Raw genomic sequence first — 18,620 nt, forward strand, 5'->3', positions numbered from 1 at the left:
GAAGTTTGTGCACTGAATTCTCTATGTTCTGCAGGGTAGGGACATCCAATCATTTAGTGCAGTGCTGTTTAAATTCTACTCATTCAGCAGACACAAAATTGACCTGGCGTTCATTGTACACCCACAATGCAGTATTTAACTTTCTGTAACCAACATGCTTTAAAGTCCAGTGTGTAGGATTCTGGCAGAAATTGAATGTAGTATTCATAAGTTTACATTCGTGTATAATCAACCTAAAACTAAGAATCCTGTTTTTATGAGTTTAGAATGAGCGGGTTCTTTTCACGGAGTTTGCCGTGTTGCACCGCAATGTTTCTACGGTAGCCCAGAACGGACAACCCAAACACTCGCTTTAGAGTGGGCCTTTCTCGCTTCTTTTTTTTACCTGAAGGCCACTGTAGCTCTGAAAAAGGAGAGGTGAGCGGAGGAGTATTCAGTTTGCCCTCTGCAACCTCACTGCTAAATACCACTTAATCCGACACACTGGACCTTTAAATCCATATTGCACCAGGTGAATACATTCTAAATCAACCCAGAAACGAAGTACTGCCTCCCTCCCTGTCTAACACCTCCATCTTGACTGCCCTCACATTAGCCTTTCAACGGTTGTAAAAAGTTATGCCACATTCTCGCGTTACAGAACAGGAAAAGATGGTTATTGCCCGAGGGGCTCCGTTTTTTCACACGCTACCTCCTTGGCAGTATGTCAATACAGTGTCAGGAGACGTTCCTTCATGCACATCCACTGTCTGAGGTGGAGCCAGGATGTTAAGTTAAAGACAGCTTACAGACACTACTGTGGGTCATTATCAAAAGGCAATATTTCACCACTTGCAGTGGGCAACCTGTTCTCACTGAATATGTGCTCTGCTAGAGAAATGGGGTTTCTTTAGTGATCTACAGCTCGGATCCGTGTTAATGATCCTCAAATCAGAGTTCAACGTAATAACCAGTTTCCGAATCGTAATGTCAGCATTTAAGTCTTTTGGGAAGTCCGATTTTTCTGACGCTTAACAATTCAGCATTGTTTGCGTCCATGTGTACTAGCTAGTTGTCGTCTTCTCCCCTGCCCTTTGGGTGTGCATTGTGGCATTTCTTGGCACATCTCTGCCACCTGTAGAAATAAGATTCATAATAAATACATGAAATAGTGTGAAACTATTTGCAGGAATGTGTATCGCGTCACCCACTTGTGCGTCGCTGAGCGCGTGTATGAGATAAACAAACAGCTGACTCATTTAAACACGTCCACAGTGCTACACAGGAAACTTTTAAACACATAATAAAATAACATGGTGCCATACTGTTTATTTAACAGGTCAAAGATGAACAGATAGATGAAAACAATGATGCAGGATGAAATATAATATTTTCTTGACATTGAAGAAGTGTCAGTTTCAGTGCTGTTAAATCCATTCAAATAAAAGAACATTGTGATGATACCATGTTGCATCTCAAAATACCTTTAAAATGAATCTTTCACTTCTTACAAATATCACAAAGTATATGTCCTTGACAATATAGGTCAAAAGCCATTTTGGAAGCAACGACAGCCTGCCAGGTGACGTCTGCAGCTGGTGGATTGGAGTAAATGTAAGGCTTTGCAGCTGTGCTCTCACCAGAGATGGACCAGAGGCAAAAGACAAACTGACGTGAGGGTGTAAGACAGGAAACGCGCCAAAGTGATAGACAATGGCACGCGGTGAATGAGCCCTTGCCCGGAGAGACAGGTGCATGACTTGCCATTAATGATGATAACATCAGCAAGGATTTTAGAGGTGTACTGACATGCCACAGAATATTATTAAAAGATAAAAAAGACTTTAAGTAAGTTTAGAAAGTCGGACAAAATGCCATTCATTGTGTTGTTCTCTGTAGGGGAGAGACTGCAGGACATTCCATCAGGACTATGTTCAACTGCACCAACATTATTGAAGCAGAATTCAAAGGCTTTTCTTCAGAACTGTTTAAATTTCCATATCAATTTTAATGAAAGTAACTGTGACTAGATAGCTAAGGGATTTTAATTCAAGTCAAAAGTAATGCTGCGTTCACACCGGTCGCATTGATTTTTTGACGCACTGCAAAAAAGCGTCCAACGCACTGCACAATCGCGTCCAACGCGCCGCCGGTCGTGTTCACACCAGACGCCGCAAAATCTCGTAGCGCCGGAGAGGGGGCGTGGTTTATCGTCCTGGAAGCCGTTCACCTGGCAGCCATTTCTTTCCGCTGTCAACCGTGAAAGGAATAAGGACGTGTTTGTACGTGTTTTGTACGTGTTGTGGAAGTCCCTCAAACATCGGAATGCCAAACGCCGTCATGTCTGGTTCATAATATTGTTCAGAGGAGCTCCGTGGATTGTATCGAGCTGTATTCACTGTGTCTAGCAAGCCACCGGTCGCTGTTTACTACAGCTGTAGGAACACTAAATAAACTGATTTGGCTGTGATTCAATGGCAATTAACCGACAAAAAGGGACTCCGAAAGAACTACGTAATGATGCCGATTTGTACTGGTCTTCTCCGACAAAAAGGGACTCCGAAATAACTACGTAATGATGCCGCCGATTTGTAGGTTACTTGTCTTCTCAATGGAGCTCTGATGGATCGGTGGTAGGCTATGCTAACATCGTAGCAGCTCCACCAGCACTCAATAACGTCACGTAGACGTAAATACGGCAGCGTCTATTCATTGTTTGTACCGTATGGTTTACACACACACATGTATACGCATAGTTTGGTCCGGTCTCTGTTGATATGAGGTATCGTAGCGCTCTGGGTGAACACAGACGGCTACAGGATTTATTTCCTGATTCAACAACGGCAGGAAGCCAGTGATGACAGGGGGAGCAACTCAACGCTGATAGGCTATCGCGCCACAGCGTCACGCGATTATGTCGCTGAAGTTGAAAAATTTCAACTCGCGCGTTGGCGATTTTGCGGCGTCCAACGCGTCCACCGCGTCCACCGCACTGCAATAATGCGTCCAACGCGCCGCGCCATCGCAAAATCACGCCGCGCCAGTCTCATCGCGTCTGTGCATAGACTTTGTATGTAATCTCGACGCGCGTCAAAAAATCAACGCGACCGGTGTGAACACGGCATAAGACATCTGGTACTAAAGCCTGTACAGCTTTGTCAACTTCAAACTCCGGTGGCTTTGAATGCAGGACATGTAACGATGGAAATTCTTATGTAATGAGAACAGGGAAGTTGAACGGCATATTGAATATTGGCACCTGATGCATTTCGGCTTTTTGTGTGGGTGTATGAGAAAGACTAAGGTGTTTTTTGGTTTGTTTAAGGTCCAGTGTGGAATATTTCGGGGGATCTATTAGCAGATATGGAATATAATATTCATAACTACGTTTGTTATTAACGTATAATCACCTGAAACTAAGAATCATGGTGTTTTCATGAGCCCAGAATGGACAAACCAAATAACGGCTCCAGCGAGAGCCTTTTGTTACCTGAAAGCCGCCGTAGTTTTCTCAGAGGCGCTTGTGAAACTGGGGTAACGTGAGCCGCAGAGTGCACAACAATGGAACCGCCAGCTAGATGCCACTAAATCCTCCACACTGTCCCTTTGATAAACAGACTTCTAATAAACTAAAATGGGTAAAATGCGTAGAAGTCCATAGCCACTCTAGAAGAAGGGATCTATGGTGCTGAATGTAGGTCAGTAAGTCCGCCACTTTGGTCAAGAATAGCTCGATTATTATCTGCCATGCAATTTGATGCACATTTCATTTTCCACAGTATGAGTCACAGTAGCAGGTCAAAGTGTTCAATCATTCGGTGACATTTCTCTAAGTGCTATGTCTTGACCCATCTACCCGCCCCATTTGGACTGTCTCGCTCCTTATACAATGCCTGCTGCTCTGCCCGTAATGTCGTGGGTCGGTGCGTTGCATAGACACGCTAAATGGGCGTTGATGCCGAGGAGCACTGACCAAGCTGTGTTATTTGACAGGTTGGAAATGAGAAGAGGTTAATGGCAAAAGCAAGAAGTATTGATATCTCTGTAAAAGGACGAAAAATATAGCTCTTAGTGACCTTATGACCCCATCCCATGTTTGGCCAGGCTGTGCTGCTGGAGGGAAGAGAGGCAGAGAGAGAGGAGAACCAGGACCAGGACTGCGTGGGGAAAACTGTCTGACCCTGCTCCAGAAATATGAGAGGTTTTCTAAAGGGACTCTGGTGCTCAGAAACACGACCGCTTTTGTATGCAGGGATGACAAAATCAACACAAAACTTTAAGATCATAAAAATAACCTTAACGTTGAACTTGATCCTTAGTTACTAATCTAAAACAAATTACACACGGCGTTCAAATAAGCGTGTAAACTTGTCAAACAGAACTGAAAATGCAACCTTTTGCTGGGAGGAGGGTTGGCTGCGGCTCCGGAAGACGGGCCTTCAGTTAGCATTCAGCTGACGGTAAAGGAAGGAGGAGACTCACTTTGGATTTTAGTCCAGTAAACAAACTGTCAAAATGTACAGAGACTTTTGTTTTATAACTGATTGTACATTTGAATTGTATGGATCCAGTAATAGAGGTGAAATGCTGCCCCTTATTTCTTTGCAGCAGGTGGGCAGATGTTACACATTGCACCTTTCAAAAACAGAGAAAACTTGTATTTCACAGGTAAGTTCATTTTACTTTGAATAACTCTGATCAAATATTTATAGAAATGAAAATCTAAACTTGTGGAAGAGAATAGTATCTTTGCTTTATTGGCATCATTTAATGAACTATAGGCAGTGAGTAGAAAAACAAAGAGCAAGTCTACCCGTGCTCTGATAAGAATAGAGCAAAGCAGCCGGGATGGAGCGCAGAGTTTCAGGGTGAAAGTGAGCAGATTTCCAAAACAGTCCCAGTAGATGCAGCTATTTATCAGGAGAAATGACCCATTACTGTATCTAATTTGTGGCAAATTGATCCCAGAGACTGTCATCCCCCCCCCTGCTTGTGTGTTTAGACTCCGATTTATACTTTGTCAGAGGGGACTGGAGCTGGGAGGACAAATGTGTCAGCTCACCGCCTCTCCGAGGGCCCTGTCACAGAAGAGCTATGACGACGAAGAAACCAGCCGAGGAAGGATTCACTCAGGTTTTTTGGCGACAGGAAGCTTCGCAGGCCGACGTCACAGAGGGAGCCAATCTCCAGGTGCGACGTAATGGATATGATACAGTGAAGCAGTGTGCATGACATGGGTAATTTGTTGGAAAGGTCACTCACTGGTCGACAAATAGGAAACACGCGGAAAAACATTTTACAAATTGATGTCACAGTCTCTTCTAAAAATGGGGTCACTCATTTTACACATGGACGACTAGAGCAGGACTCCACTTGTTGATAGCCTTTCTGACTTGTTAGCGAGGTTTCACCTAAATTCACCAGTCTGCAGTTGATGTGGTTTCTGAACATGGGCAGGGATGCAGTTAAGACTTTTTCAAGTCATCAGAGATTAAGTGTCACACACCCAGTACGCCCTGCTGATGATTTGTGTGCATAATATAGCTTTGCACTTTGACTTTGATGAACGGACATGTGACAAATTAAAGAAAAGGAACTGAATGAAAGAGTCGAGAAACATATTATTTGCACACAGGGCAGGAAGGGGTCAATGAATAGGTTGATGAGTTTGAAAATAATGTGAATCCAATGATGTGGCCTTCACAGTCACTCAATTGAATGCCTATGGAAGATTTGTATCGCTTTCAGAAAACATCAAAACACTGAATGAGGAAGTATTTTTGATGTGTTCTTCTCTTTAGAAAAGGTTGATTCTATGGACAGGGTGTAGAGGAGGGCGGGTTAATAATGGTGTTCATACTCAGGCCTTTTCTGAATGTTTAAGATGACATTAAGACAAAGCAAACAATCTGAATAAGCAAAGGAAGAAAGCTGGAAACATTTAGGATGGACATTTAAGTAGAGTGCACCAAATAGTACAGGAAGAAGACACACTATAAATCTGTTCATTCTCCATTCAAACGTTTTTATAGCTATTTATGTAGAATAAATGGTAAATGTTTAATGAATGCATTTATTAGACCTGGGGAGTCCCACAGAACTACAACTGTTAACCATCTGTAGTAATATTACTCACTACCACTGCTACTTCATGTACTACTACCACCACCACTGACCACACAAGTACAGTCATGTACAAAGCAAGGGCAGACTTTCAGGTTAAACACCAGTGTGTGTGTGTGTTTTTTATTTATTTATCACGATGTTCTTCAGATATGTTCATAAATGTATACATGAACATTTCAACTGGTAAAGCATTGCTTTATCCCCATCTAGTGGTAGAAATCAGTTGATGCAAGTCTTTTCTTTGTTTTTTTAACAGAATGAATCATCTTTTTTGGCAAGGTATGAGAAGATACCAGGAATTGTACTCTGGTCTTTGTGGCTCTTATAATACACACATTCTAGACATAGAAACATAGCTAGGACAACAAAGACGAACAAGACCAAACATAAACATTTAGCTATTATGTACAAATTAGAGTAACTTAGAGTAGTAGTAGTAGTAGTACACATATTGGATTCATTCTAAATTGCCATTGCACTGTTTTTGTGTTTATGTGAAGCACCTTGTAAACTTTTTTCTTTAAAAAAAATATAAATAAAGAATATAATGAAATATGTGTTGTTACAACTATTATTATTATTATTATTATTATTATTATTATTATTATTATTATTATTATTATTATTATTATTATTATTATTATTATCATTATTATTATTATCATTATTATATACTTTATTTGCATATATGTTTTAAAGTTTACAAAGTGCTTCACACAACGACAGAAAGTACATTTATGAGAAAATACATTTGCAATCACAAATTAGTGTAACCAGTCCAAATATTGACAATATTTAAAAGCCAGTTTATAAAAATGAGTCTTTGAACGCAAGCAGCTTAAAGGGGAGGAGCTTGTCTGCGCATTTTTGAAGAGCACTGTGACAGCAGAGCCGTCTCGATGGCGGTGGAGTGGGCATCACACATTGTGTACAAGTTATAAACTAGAGTCATGCGCCTGTTGATCGGTCTGCTATCTGCGCTGATTTCATGCGGGAATGGGAAAGCGACTGGAGAGTTCGCTCCGACCGGACAGCCTCTACATATCAATGACGGGAACTCTTCTAACCGGGACCACATGAGACAAGAGCCCTTTCAGCACCGACAACAAGCGCGCGATGCCTTGTCAGGTTTGTGTGGCCTTCACTCTATCAATAGTCAGAGCTATCATTATAGGCCTATAAATGCCATCTTTAACGCAAACTGAAAATAAATCACATTGTAGCAGGAGAATAAGGATTAATTTGACTTTGTTATTGTTATTATTTTTACTCCATCAACCATCATAGTACAGGTCTTTCTCTCACAGATTAAAGACTCCCAAGTTCTCATTTTGTCGGACCATCTGTATCTAAATCTACTGATCACTTCATGAGTAATGTGATGATGGAGCTGCTGTCACCTCATGAGTAACGGTTTCTCCCATCTGTCCCTTGTTTTTGTTTTTTCACTGCATCCCCACCACTAAGACAGCAATTAATCAGTTCATAAGAGCATTATTCATACATTATAACAATAGTTAGCCTAGTAAAGGAGATTGCCATAATATTCATGAAAGTAAAAAAAGAAAGAAAAAAAGTGCTTTAATCATGTGTTTGGATGCTCAGCTCAGAGGGCCCTTAATATCATACCACTCTGCATTATTGTGTCATTCAAATCAAGTGTTTACAGAAGAGCACACTCCTTCTTCTTTGTGCCATGTGGCTATAAATCTAAATGGTTAAATCTAAAGTGCGTCTCACTGCCTCACTCTCTCACACACACACACAGATGCATGTGCTTGTCATGGCAATGTTCTTGTTCACAGCCGAGCGGTGGAGAGGAGCTGAAAGAGGGATTTGTGAGCCTTTTCATCAACTGATTCATGACTAATTCATGCCGCTGTGGGAGTACATTACCATCCGTCACCACATGATCCACGGGTCGGCTTCGTCGGCCGAAAACACTTGGAAATGCACTCAAGCATGCTGTTGTCACTTGCACCCCTCCCCCCCCCCTCCCCCCTCCCCCCTCCCCCCCCCCCCCTCAGTGCGTTGTGTCGTGCCAAGCCTTCTCCTCTTAGCCTCCCTCCTCTACAGAGTTAGCTCTCTGTAGAAGGGCTGCCCACTCTCCACTTCTACTTTTAAATAAGAAGAGAGAATAATAAACAAATGTACAAAAAAAACACTCCTCATGACACCTATTAGGAGATTCATTGTTGTCCCTACATGATGGGCAAAGCAACATATTTAAAGATTTAATCATCCACCCCAGGGGAGGATTCAGTTATCTGACAAGAGTACTGGTGGTTGTTCGGACATTAAGTCTTTGTGCCCCCCCTTCACCCTAAGCATCTTTTCACTTCAATCCGTGTCAGTTCAATTTGATATTGCTGACTCGTGCCTGAGGGCGATTTGGCCCACATATGAAAGGGTGCACTTGTGTTTCCCTTCATCGGTGGAATGTATGGCCTAATTCCAACACATGCACACAAACAAGCATGTTGGGGGGTCAGCAGAGATAAGTCCCTGTTGGACCATCTGTTTGTGCTGCCTGGTGGTCTCACAGAATTGACCAGTCAACATGTTTGTGCCTTTTGCTTGATATGCAAACATGGTGTTTTTCTATAATTATAGCTTGTCATTTAGATTTTTTGCCACAGTCACAATTCAGTCTTTGAACAGTGGAAATATCTTCCTTGCGCTATGAATGAAAATGTCTTTTAAAAAATTCACAAGTTGATAAAGAAATGGTTTGAAAACACTTCACTTGGGTAAATGCATTATTTTTATTGGACACCGGGCTGTCATGTGCTCGGGAACAACAGTATTCAAGCAATATCACACACACAATGTGGCATCCATTTCTCATCTGCCTCGGCGGGCTCAGACGGCCCATTTCAATCCACTTCATAAACCTCTTTGTGCCGTGGTTCAGTGCGCCAAATGCGTAGATTATAGTAATCTGGCACGAAACACCTCCACTTCAGATCTAGTGACCCCCTTCTGTTATGTTTGGCCACAAGCAGAGCACACACAAAGCGGACGCTGCCTCTCCCATAACAAGCATCCTCTTGTCCATCTGCACTGGTGTTTGTATCCCAGTGGGTTGACACTAACACTGCCAAATGTAGTGTTTCATAGTGAGGATGAAAATACAGGCACTGGAAGCCCATTTCTGCCACTGTGATGACAAAGAAAAGGTCCGTAAAAAATGCAAAATAATGACTTCAATGGTCCTCCATACCCACCAAAGCAACAGAAGCAAGTGCAAGTCAATATGTTCTCATTATTTTGAGATATTAAGAATTTCTTGCGAGATTCTAAGTCATTATGTTGTGATACAAAGTCATTTTTGTGAGATGCACAGTGATTAATTTGAGATAATAAGTCATTACTGTGAGATGTTAAGTCATTATTTTGAGTACGTACTTATTATTTTTGAGATACTAAGTCGGAAAATTAAGATACTAACTCATAACTTTGTGATACTAAGTGGAAATATTCAGATAGTTTCTCATTATTTTTCAGATACTATTATTTTGAGATGCTTATTCTATATTTGTTTGATTCTTACTCATTATTTTGAGATGCTAAATCAATGACCTACGGGAGTTTTTATCTTAATTTTGTATCCTAGTGGCTGAAATGGGCTTCCATACTCCTGGCAGCTACACACACAACAGTGCATGATTTGGTTTATTTTAACCCAAAAGATGATCTTTTTCCAAACATCCAAATAGGTTTGTTGCTGAAACCAAAGGAGATTTCTGGCAGAAAGGATGCCAACTCCTCCCATGCGCGGTAGCTCCTGGCATTTGTCTGCTCATTATCAAAGGGAATTGTTTGAGGCAATGATGTGGGATGATCTGGTTATCTGGGTTTTGGCACCTTCTGAAATATTGTTAAAAGCTGGTAACATAAGGCATGGCTTTGTGAGTTTTCGGTAAAGCTCTGGCAAATAATTTAGCAGCAGGATTATGCGCAATAAGACCAGCATCAGTGTCGAATTGCCACCATTAGAGAAATATTTTTCGACATTATGACTCGGCCAGTCCTAGCAGACTTTTGCAGCTCTACAAAGTAGGTACTGTTGGTACTGAGAAGTTTCTTTGAAGTACTGTTCATAGTTGTTGGGGCTCAGATTTGTACAGGTCCGTGCCATCATACATTTTTGTTTTTGTTTCCGGTCACAAATGTGTTTTTTTTAACTACTACTGCTATGCCACCTTTACAGCTGAATGACTGCAGGTGTTCAATACAACCCACCAGAAAACACGTTGGCGTTGTATGTTTCTGCAAACCAGGGGAAACCTAGAACGTTGATGCTTCTAAACCAAAAATATGTTTCATATCAGAGTTAAGGTTACCAAACAGTTCTGATTCTGATGTGGTTAACATTGTGAAACAACAGGTTAGGTTTAATAAGAAACAAAACTACTTGGTTAAGGTTCGAAAAAAAAAATATGGTTTGTGTTAAAATAATCACGTAATATTGTAAAGTAGCAACCGTAACACTGTAACTAGTATAAATAAATAGCAACCGCCCTTAGAGCCTTGCTTACGTAACAATGTTACATAACCGGCAAAACTCAAAGATTTATTTTTTGTTTCACAAGAGACACGAACCATGATGTCCTGGGTGAAAGTCCCAATTGCAACTAATTGTTTTTTTGGCCACTTAGGGGCAGCTGAATATACAAGTTTTGCTGTATTTGCATTACAAGCAACAAAAGTAACAAAAAGGCCAAGCGTGGCCAGCTACATTGTCCGTGAGTCAGCATTGAAGTGTTGCTCAAGCGCTCGTTGACATATCTTCATGTTACTGGCTTTCATTGAAAGTGATTGTTCATTTTGTGTTTATTTTGGGGTTCCCTCCACAAGCACCACATTCCCTTCAGAAAACCTCATTTTACTGCAGCGGGTGTCTGACAGTCTGCTACGCGCAGTCCTGGTTCTGGTTCTCCCGTGACTCCCTTCCCTCCAGCAGGCCCAGCAATACGGCCTGGGCCTCCAGCAGCAGAACAGTGTCGATGTTAGCTGCCAGGGGCGACCGATGGAGCAGCCAGGCAAAGCTCTGCTGCTGGCCGGAGGAGGGCGCTGAACTCTCCTCCGGCAGCTAACCCCGATCTGGGTCGGTCTGGGGCGGGCTGTTTGCTTCCAGAGGCCCCGCTAAAGTCTGAGCTGAACCTCTTTCTTGTGAACCTGCATGATTTTATCTGATCTCTTTACACTGTGTCACCTGTCCTGAGTTAACGTGAGTTATATACAATTTACAGTGCATTCGTTTTCATAGGTATATCTACGAACAGTGTATGAAAACAGCCTGCAAGCATTGATCCTTGGTGAGATATTTGTCTTTCAATGACCATCATTTATTCATAAGAGCAACTGATGTATCACTGAGCATTCCTTCATTGTTATGTAACAGAACATTATACGTCTATGAAACAACAAGTCTTGTTGTCTTGTTGACTCACTATTGGGTATCGGTGCGCAGTGTGAAAGTGGCTAAATGGTATTCTCTAGGAGCTACCTGCAAATATGTAACGATTAGAGCCTTTTCACGAATCACATTATTGGAAATGTGCACTGTATTTAGCTGTCTGCATGCTGATGCAGCATAATGTTATCTTGAATGCACGCTTTGCTGAACTAATTTGCCAATTTTACCATTTGTATTTGTGTCCATCTCTATAAAATCTGCTGGGATTAATTGATTGATATCCTCCAGGGATTCTACAAATTACTTTTATTAACGTGCTGTCAATAAGGTCCCTTCTAGGTTAATTGGAAACATAGGTAACCCCATTCTGTTAAAGCATACGGTTGTACTGCATGAAAAAATAACAGAAACACCTTCCAATTACTTTTAATGCAGTCCCGTCTACAACAAGTACTGCCTTGGGGCAGCTTATAATAATACATTTCGCTGACAGTTTGTCAGAGGTGGAATTTTTGAGACTGCAATTTGTGGTGTGTTAGTTGTTTGCATTCTGACCATCCCTCGTAGATAATGTATAAATCTGAATTTGTATGAATTGTTTCATCCTTCTAAAAGCCGTACTATTGCCATCCCAAATCCATCTTTGTCTTTGAACCCAATCTTTATTTTTTTTACCCAGATTCTGCTTTTGACCTAAAGGTCCAGGTTAACAACGTGCTGAGTCGTCAGTACCTGACCCAGGCGGTGGTGGAGGTCTACATCAACTACACCAAGACCAACACAGCTCTTACTGGGGAGGACGGCGGTGTTTTGCTCCATGTACCTTACCAGACTGGGATGCCAATCACAATTGTGGCCAGCAAGGACGGCTACATTTGCACACTGCTGCCTTGTAAAACCAACAGAATGCCAAGTAAGATATTTAAAGTGTGGTTGTGCTCAATGTGAAAAGTGTTTAGCTGAATCAGATAATGAGCTTTATGCAGTGTCACTTTCTTCTATTCATCATTGGCTCTTACGATTATGGAAATGTCAGTGAGCACATGTTGACTGTTTTTAGTATGGCTGAAAGTTGTCCACTGAGTGGCTCTACTTCATTAGGATAGTGTCTCTCTCCCCTTGGCAGTTCAGAAATCTGCTGTCCCATGGCTCTGCCTGTTGAGGTGGGTTTTTTTGACACACAAAGTCACATCATGTGGATCTGTATTCACAATCTGCACTGAAGGATAGATAGCAGGCTTTTTTCTTAAATCGGGACACTTCAAACAGTGTCATGTAAAAATATCATCACAGAAAACATGAGCTTCAAATACTTCAGTGATTTTCTAAAGTGGTTGTTATTGCAGGGTCAAATTTTGCTTCACCCCACTGCATTTGACACCCAATTAGGTGCAGCACACAGGCAGAACTCTTTGAGAACATTTAATAATCCACGTCTGGAGTGTGTGCCTCCGACTGTCTCTGTTTATCATCTGCCTTCTTCAGTGGGGAGCGTGTCTATGTTCATTCAACCCTAGGTTTCCTCAGATCAGTACATCCACCGGTGCTATGGTTCTGATGGTCCATTATTTCAAAACCTCAATAGTCCAAAAAATGTCCGAAACCTCACTGTCCGAGGGCCTGTTATCCCGAAAAACACAGCGCAATAGTTCCGAAGGCCCATTGCTCAAAAAATACGACAAACAGAACCACATGGCAAATTTTTATGACACATTTTGCACCCTTGTTATATTTTTCCTGCTGTGGCGAAGCCCTAACCCGCCGTAACCCTTATCCTGATTGGTTTACCCAGATATTCTCAATCTAACCCAAACCAGTTTAACTCCTCATGCCTTAAACTAACTAATCCAACCAACAAAGGCAATGAGTACTAGCCAATCTGTCTGCCTGTTTTCGGATATTGTTAGTGCGGTATCTCAAAAAGTCAAGTCAAGGATGGGGCTAAACAAACAAAGGTCCTTCATTTGGGATGGACAAAACGTCTATGAGGGACTATATGGCTGAGGGAACATAGGGCCTAATTTGGGATGGAAAAAAATGTTAATTCGGGAACATAGGGCTGAGGGAACATGGACCTAATTTGGGATGAATAAAAGGTTTATGATGAACCATAGGGCTTAGGGAACTAAGGGCCTAATTTAGGATGGACACAATGTTTATGAGGGAACATAGGGCCTAATTTGGGATGGACAGCAAGTTTTATGGGGGAGCAGTGGACTGAGGGAGGTAGGGGCCTAATTTGGGATGGGCAAAATGTTTATAATGGAACATAGGGCTGAGGGAACTTAGGCTTGCCCCCTTACAGGGATATGCATTCCTATTGAAAGTGAAGAGCAGCCTCTTGAAAGTTGAGCTGTTGTTTTTGTAGTATCAGTTTAGATAAGCCCTTGTATCAGTTTAGATAAACCCTTGCAAGTAGATAAGCCCTTGCCGGAAAAGTGAACTCAACCTCTGTGCAGAGGTTGATATAACACAATGTCACACTGCCATCTCGTGGAAAAACAGCAAGTTTTTAAAGGAAGTACTTTTTTACTAATTTTGCATCTTGTCCTTCCCTCTTTTATTATTGCTGTAGTATTTTCGTCTGTGACCATGTCACTATTTGGTCTGACTCAGGGGAACATCTGGCTCTTCGACGACTCTGTCCTTATCACTGGCAAAACATCTGGTACTGTATATATTGTTAAATCCACTTTTTTATTTTTTCTTGCTCATGTTCTCTATGTCTCTCACTTTGATTGTCAGTACAAGCATTGATTAAAATAAACACATTATACAATCCAAAAATAGCACCACCAATGGAAAAATACGTATATTTTATGAACACATATCTCCACCTGTTATTTATCATGTTTTCCTTTATTTGCAGATGCTGCATCACAGCCTATTGTCCAGTTTCCCAAGAGCCTGCTGAATCTGACAGACAGCAGTAATGCCACCTCTGTTAAAGCGTACCTGACCATCCCCAAGCTGCCGTCAAAGGAGGACAGCTTTCTGCACACGTTGGGCATCATGAGCAGTAAATCAGGTATACAGTGACAGTATTCACAAAGCAATTCATTGATAATAACACAAAAGACAATATGTCAATTACATACAAATTTCAACCGTGACTGTCTCGTTTTGTTTTGCATAAAAAAAAACAACCAAACATTTTCCAATATGAGGCTGTATTAAATGGATTCAAATTGTAACAATGTTACAATGGAACCATTCAATCAAAGTGTTTGTTCATGAATATTTCAAGATAATTTCATGAGTTTCATTGGTCTAGTCCACGTATTCTCTTAAGCTTTACCTCGACTGGTTTTCAAGGATACGTCAGTGTGGAGTTGAGTCCGGTTGCGGCTGTCAGTGTGCAGCTTTTCTCAGGAGACACGGAGCTACATGTGAGTGGGCCCATACAGATCAGCCTCAGCATTCCAGACAGTTGTGGACTTCAGACTTCCAATGTTGTTCCAGCATGGTTCCTTAACCGGACCACTGGTGAGTAGATGTCACAGTCACACACTCTAAAATCTAGCCTTTTTTGATTTTAGAAGAGTTGGGAAATTGAGGATGATTTCATGGCCTCTACATGGAATTGTAATTTAAAGCAACAGTTGGTAACTTTAATAAAAAATAACTTTGTACCATATTTGCTCAAACTGCTCTGACAGGATTGTGGTAGTTGTGGAAAAATAGTTGTACAGACAGTGCTATTGTGTTTGTTTTGTTGTCTTGTTTGTTTTTCCTATAGGTGGATGGATGAGAAAGGGGCTCGGGACGGTGGTGTCAGTAGACGGAAAACTCATGTGGACATTCACAGCACCTCACCTTGGTTACTGGATTGCAGCACCTTTGTCATCCACCAGAGGCAAGTTCTCACCCTAAATATGGTCATCTAATGTAATACATCGTTCTATATTTTCTGACACTACCAACCTGGGCATGTTCCATGGTCACAGGGCAATGTTGTGGTAATGAATAAAATGTGTCAGATGGAAATTATTGAATGACAAGCATTGATTCTGTGATAGTTGTTATAAAGGTTCTGTATGATGGAGTTGCTCTGAAAAAAAGCCCAATGACAATCAGACATTTGATTTTGATTTTTTTATCAGAAAAAAATTGGACTGGAACTGGCATAGGTCAGTGGAAAAAAAAGCGAAATATGTATTTAATGGACTTTGTAACATTTTTGGATCAAACATGCACCATGTTCATTTTTATCTTTATTGCACGTGTTATATTTCATCCAAACCTCTTCTTCTGACCATCTATATGCTTTAGGTTTCTTCAGACTTGCCATCCCCTTTGACTTCATCTCACACCATTCATCTCTCCTGATGGTTGTCCTTGGAGGAATGCTTGTTATTGTCACCTGTCTCCTGGTTGGGTTGTTGTTTTATCGCAGGTAACAGAGGCTTCCATCTCATACTTGTCCGTATAGTATTTACTATAAGTTGTGGTGATGTTAATGAGCGTGGCATGAGTATTTCATCAGTTTCAGAGGAGTGTTCCTTTAAAAGCACTTTGATACCAGTAAAATCCATTATTCTTCCAAGTTTAATGCTAAAATCGGTATTTTGTACCGCGTTCTCATGTAGTGTATGCCACATACATTTTATTTTTCTGTCTACAGATGTTCGCTCAGTGAAACTAAAACAAAGATCCTACCAGCGATGAGAAAAGACCAAACCACCTCAACATGTGACGGTGAAGTCTTCGAAGTATCTTCAGCGGATTCCTTTCATCTACAGGGTGGAATGAACCATTCATTCGCAGAAAGGGGGGATAATCGGCACAACGCCACTGTTATTTCTATGCACAACGCCGATGTGATAGCCAACCCCAACGCTGTGGCCATCAGGGTGGAGGGTAACGAACCGGAGCGAAACACTGCCCTGAATGATCTGATGTGTTTGCACGAAACCACAGGTCAGATCAGAGCTCAGGACTCACTGACGGATAATTTGTTTTTCTACAACCAACCTGTTGCCATTTTTCACGCTCCAGCATTCTTCCACTTGGAGGAGCAGCCGGAGCATCCCCAGTGGAGCAAGTCGGCCACTCTTCCCCGCGCGGGGTCCGCAGCTGAGCCGCCGAGTCAAGACAGCTTCACGCAGGCTCTGCCAAAAGGTCCCTCTGCCAACCAGAACCAGGCAGCGGAAAATGAGGACCAGCTCGGGGTTCTAGAGGGCTCTCTGGCTGAAACTTCAACCAACGCATCCATGGGTCACTTCAGCCTCACGGAGTCAGCGTCGGTCCCAGGGACATTGAATAAAATCAGGGCCAGCGGCAGACACTCCGTGCATGCCTTGGCAGAACTTTCTAAAATCCCCTCAACTCAGCCTCCTCGAGCCTGGTTTGTATCACTGGAGGGCAAACCCGCAGCTGAGATCCATTACGCAGTGTCAGAGCAGCAGAGGCGGCGAAGGCCAGTCGAGAGTCGAGAAACCAGCTTAGACTCGGGCGTGGATATGAGCGAACTGAACCAGACGCCTGGAAGGAGGGCCGTAACGCTGGAGCGCAAAGCCACTTTTGTCAAAAGCAATAAACCTGCACCTCCACAGTAAAAGCCCTGAACACCTCCATGCCTATATAGTCCTCTGAGTTTGTACAAACAGCATCGGTTCTATCTGTGACACGTGACTCATTTACCTTCTTGTTGCTTCATGTTTTACATCGATGTTAAGGTGCCAATTCAAGTTGTGTGTAGAGGCCCATTTCTACTGTCGGAATTCACGCGGTCTGTGTTGCAACTGTTGTGCATGTACGAAAGTGTGCTTCATCCACAAAGCACAGCATGTGGATTTAGTAGTTTTCTAACAGCCTCTCCTGCCTGTTAGATCCTGGGGTACTTCTGGCCCGATACGGGGCTACTTACTGACTCAGCTCTCTATTAAAAGATTGTCGAGCTGGTGTTCTTGCGAGGGAACTCGCCTGGCTCCGCTGACTGCCGTTACTCCCGACGTCTACCCTGCTTCCTCCGGTCAGAGCGCGCTCGGCCGAGAGACCAGTCCTGGCCCCGGGCGCTCCCACCAGTCGCGTCGGTTATGGCAGCTTTGACATGCCTCAAACAGACGGTTTTAACAAGAAACAGAACATTTTGCAAAGTGTCAGATATCATTTCATACTGTTAAGTTGCATAGTTGCAGTTGCCCTATTTGTCTGCCTCCAACGTGTCAAAGACAGCAACGAGATTGAGATTAATGAGGTCAAACACTTTCATAATGACCACTCTTACATTTTTAGTCCTCCCCCAGATTAACAGACCGACTACCATGGCTGACTGAACATGACTGAATGTTTGTTAGTTTAACACCTGATTTGTCTTTGTGCATATTTGTTCGTGCATGTTTTTGTATGTATATTGTCATGAAGTGAATCATTTTCATAATAATTTAATAATAATAAAATAAAAAATGAACTTGATGAAGCCAATTAGTTTGACATGACTAAGTCTCCTACTAAGGAATGATAAGGCATTCATTTTAATTGAAGGACCCTTTAACGACTTTAAGATCTGCACACTTGATGGCTCATCGTAAAATTATCAATTCTGCTGTTAAGATGCAAAAAAGATTTTTGTTCTGGATGCTCTGCAGCTCTTTTTCAGCAGGTAAGTGGTTGAACTGTTTCGTGGTGGAATTTAAAAAACAGCTCGTGCTGTAGTGGAGCTGGCCTCTTTAACATGGCAGCTAGAAGCAGTGACAACTAACCCACCACCACAGTATTCTCACTAAGATAGAGAACGAATGATCTCTTGAAAGAAAAGGCCTCTGTGTCCCAGAACAACACAGACAGCACAAGAGCACAGTAAACCCCCTCACACTAGATATTCGTAACATCAGCATGTATGATGACTCTGCTTTCTGCCAGCTCACTATACCATCATGTTATTACTGTAATCATTTATTTTACAATGTATATAGGCAAAGCTTGATTGTTGCAGAATTATGTCATTATTTAAACATTATTTTCCAGCTGCAATGTTCTTGATTTTCTTTTCTCTGAAAAATGATCGATGTGATTAAATAATATATATTCCATCCTAAACCTGTATTCGGCCTGATTTATCAGCTGTATAGACACAATAGTAAACACATGT

At 41.9% G+C, this 18,620-nt stretch overlaps 1 protein-coding gene across 1 annotated transcript; it reads left to right on the forward strand.

Moving 5' to 3' along the window:
* The first annotated feature begins 7,108 nt into the window (after positions 1–7,108).
* LOC306783820 (protein FAM171B-like) lies at positions 7,109–17,335 on the forward strand. The gene is made up of 8 exons (XM_079277634.1): positions 7,109–7,233; positions 12,207–12,440; positions 14,103–14,195; positions 14,397–14,555; positions 14,843–15,013; positions 15,267–15,383; positions 15,800–15,923; positions 16,152–17,335. The coding sequence occupies exons 1-8, from the start codon at positions 7,182–7,184 to the stop codon at positions 17,083–17,085; spliced, it is 1,884 nt and encodes a 627-aa protein (XP_079133760.1). The 5' UTR covers positions 7,109–7,181; the 3' UTR covers positions 17,086–17,335.
* Positions 17,336–18,620: the final 1,285 nt, after the last annotated feature.

Source organism: Melanostigma gelatinosum (genome assembly GCF_949748355.1).
Source record: "Melanostigma gelatinosum genome assembly, chromosome: 10".
Lineage (NCBI taxonomy): Eukaryota > Metazoa > Chordata > Actinopteri > Perciformes > Zoarcidae > Melanostigma > Melanostigma gelatinosum.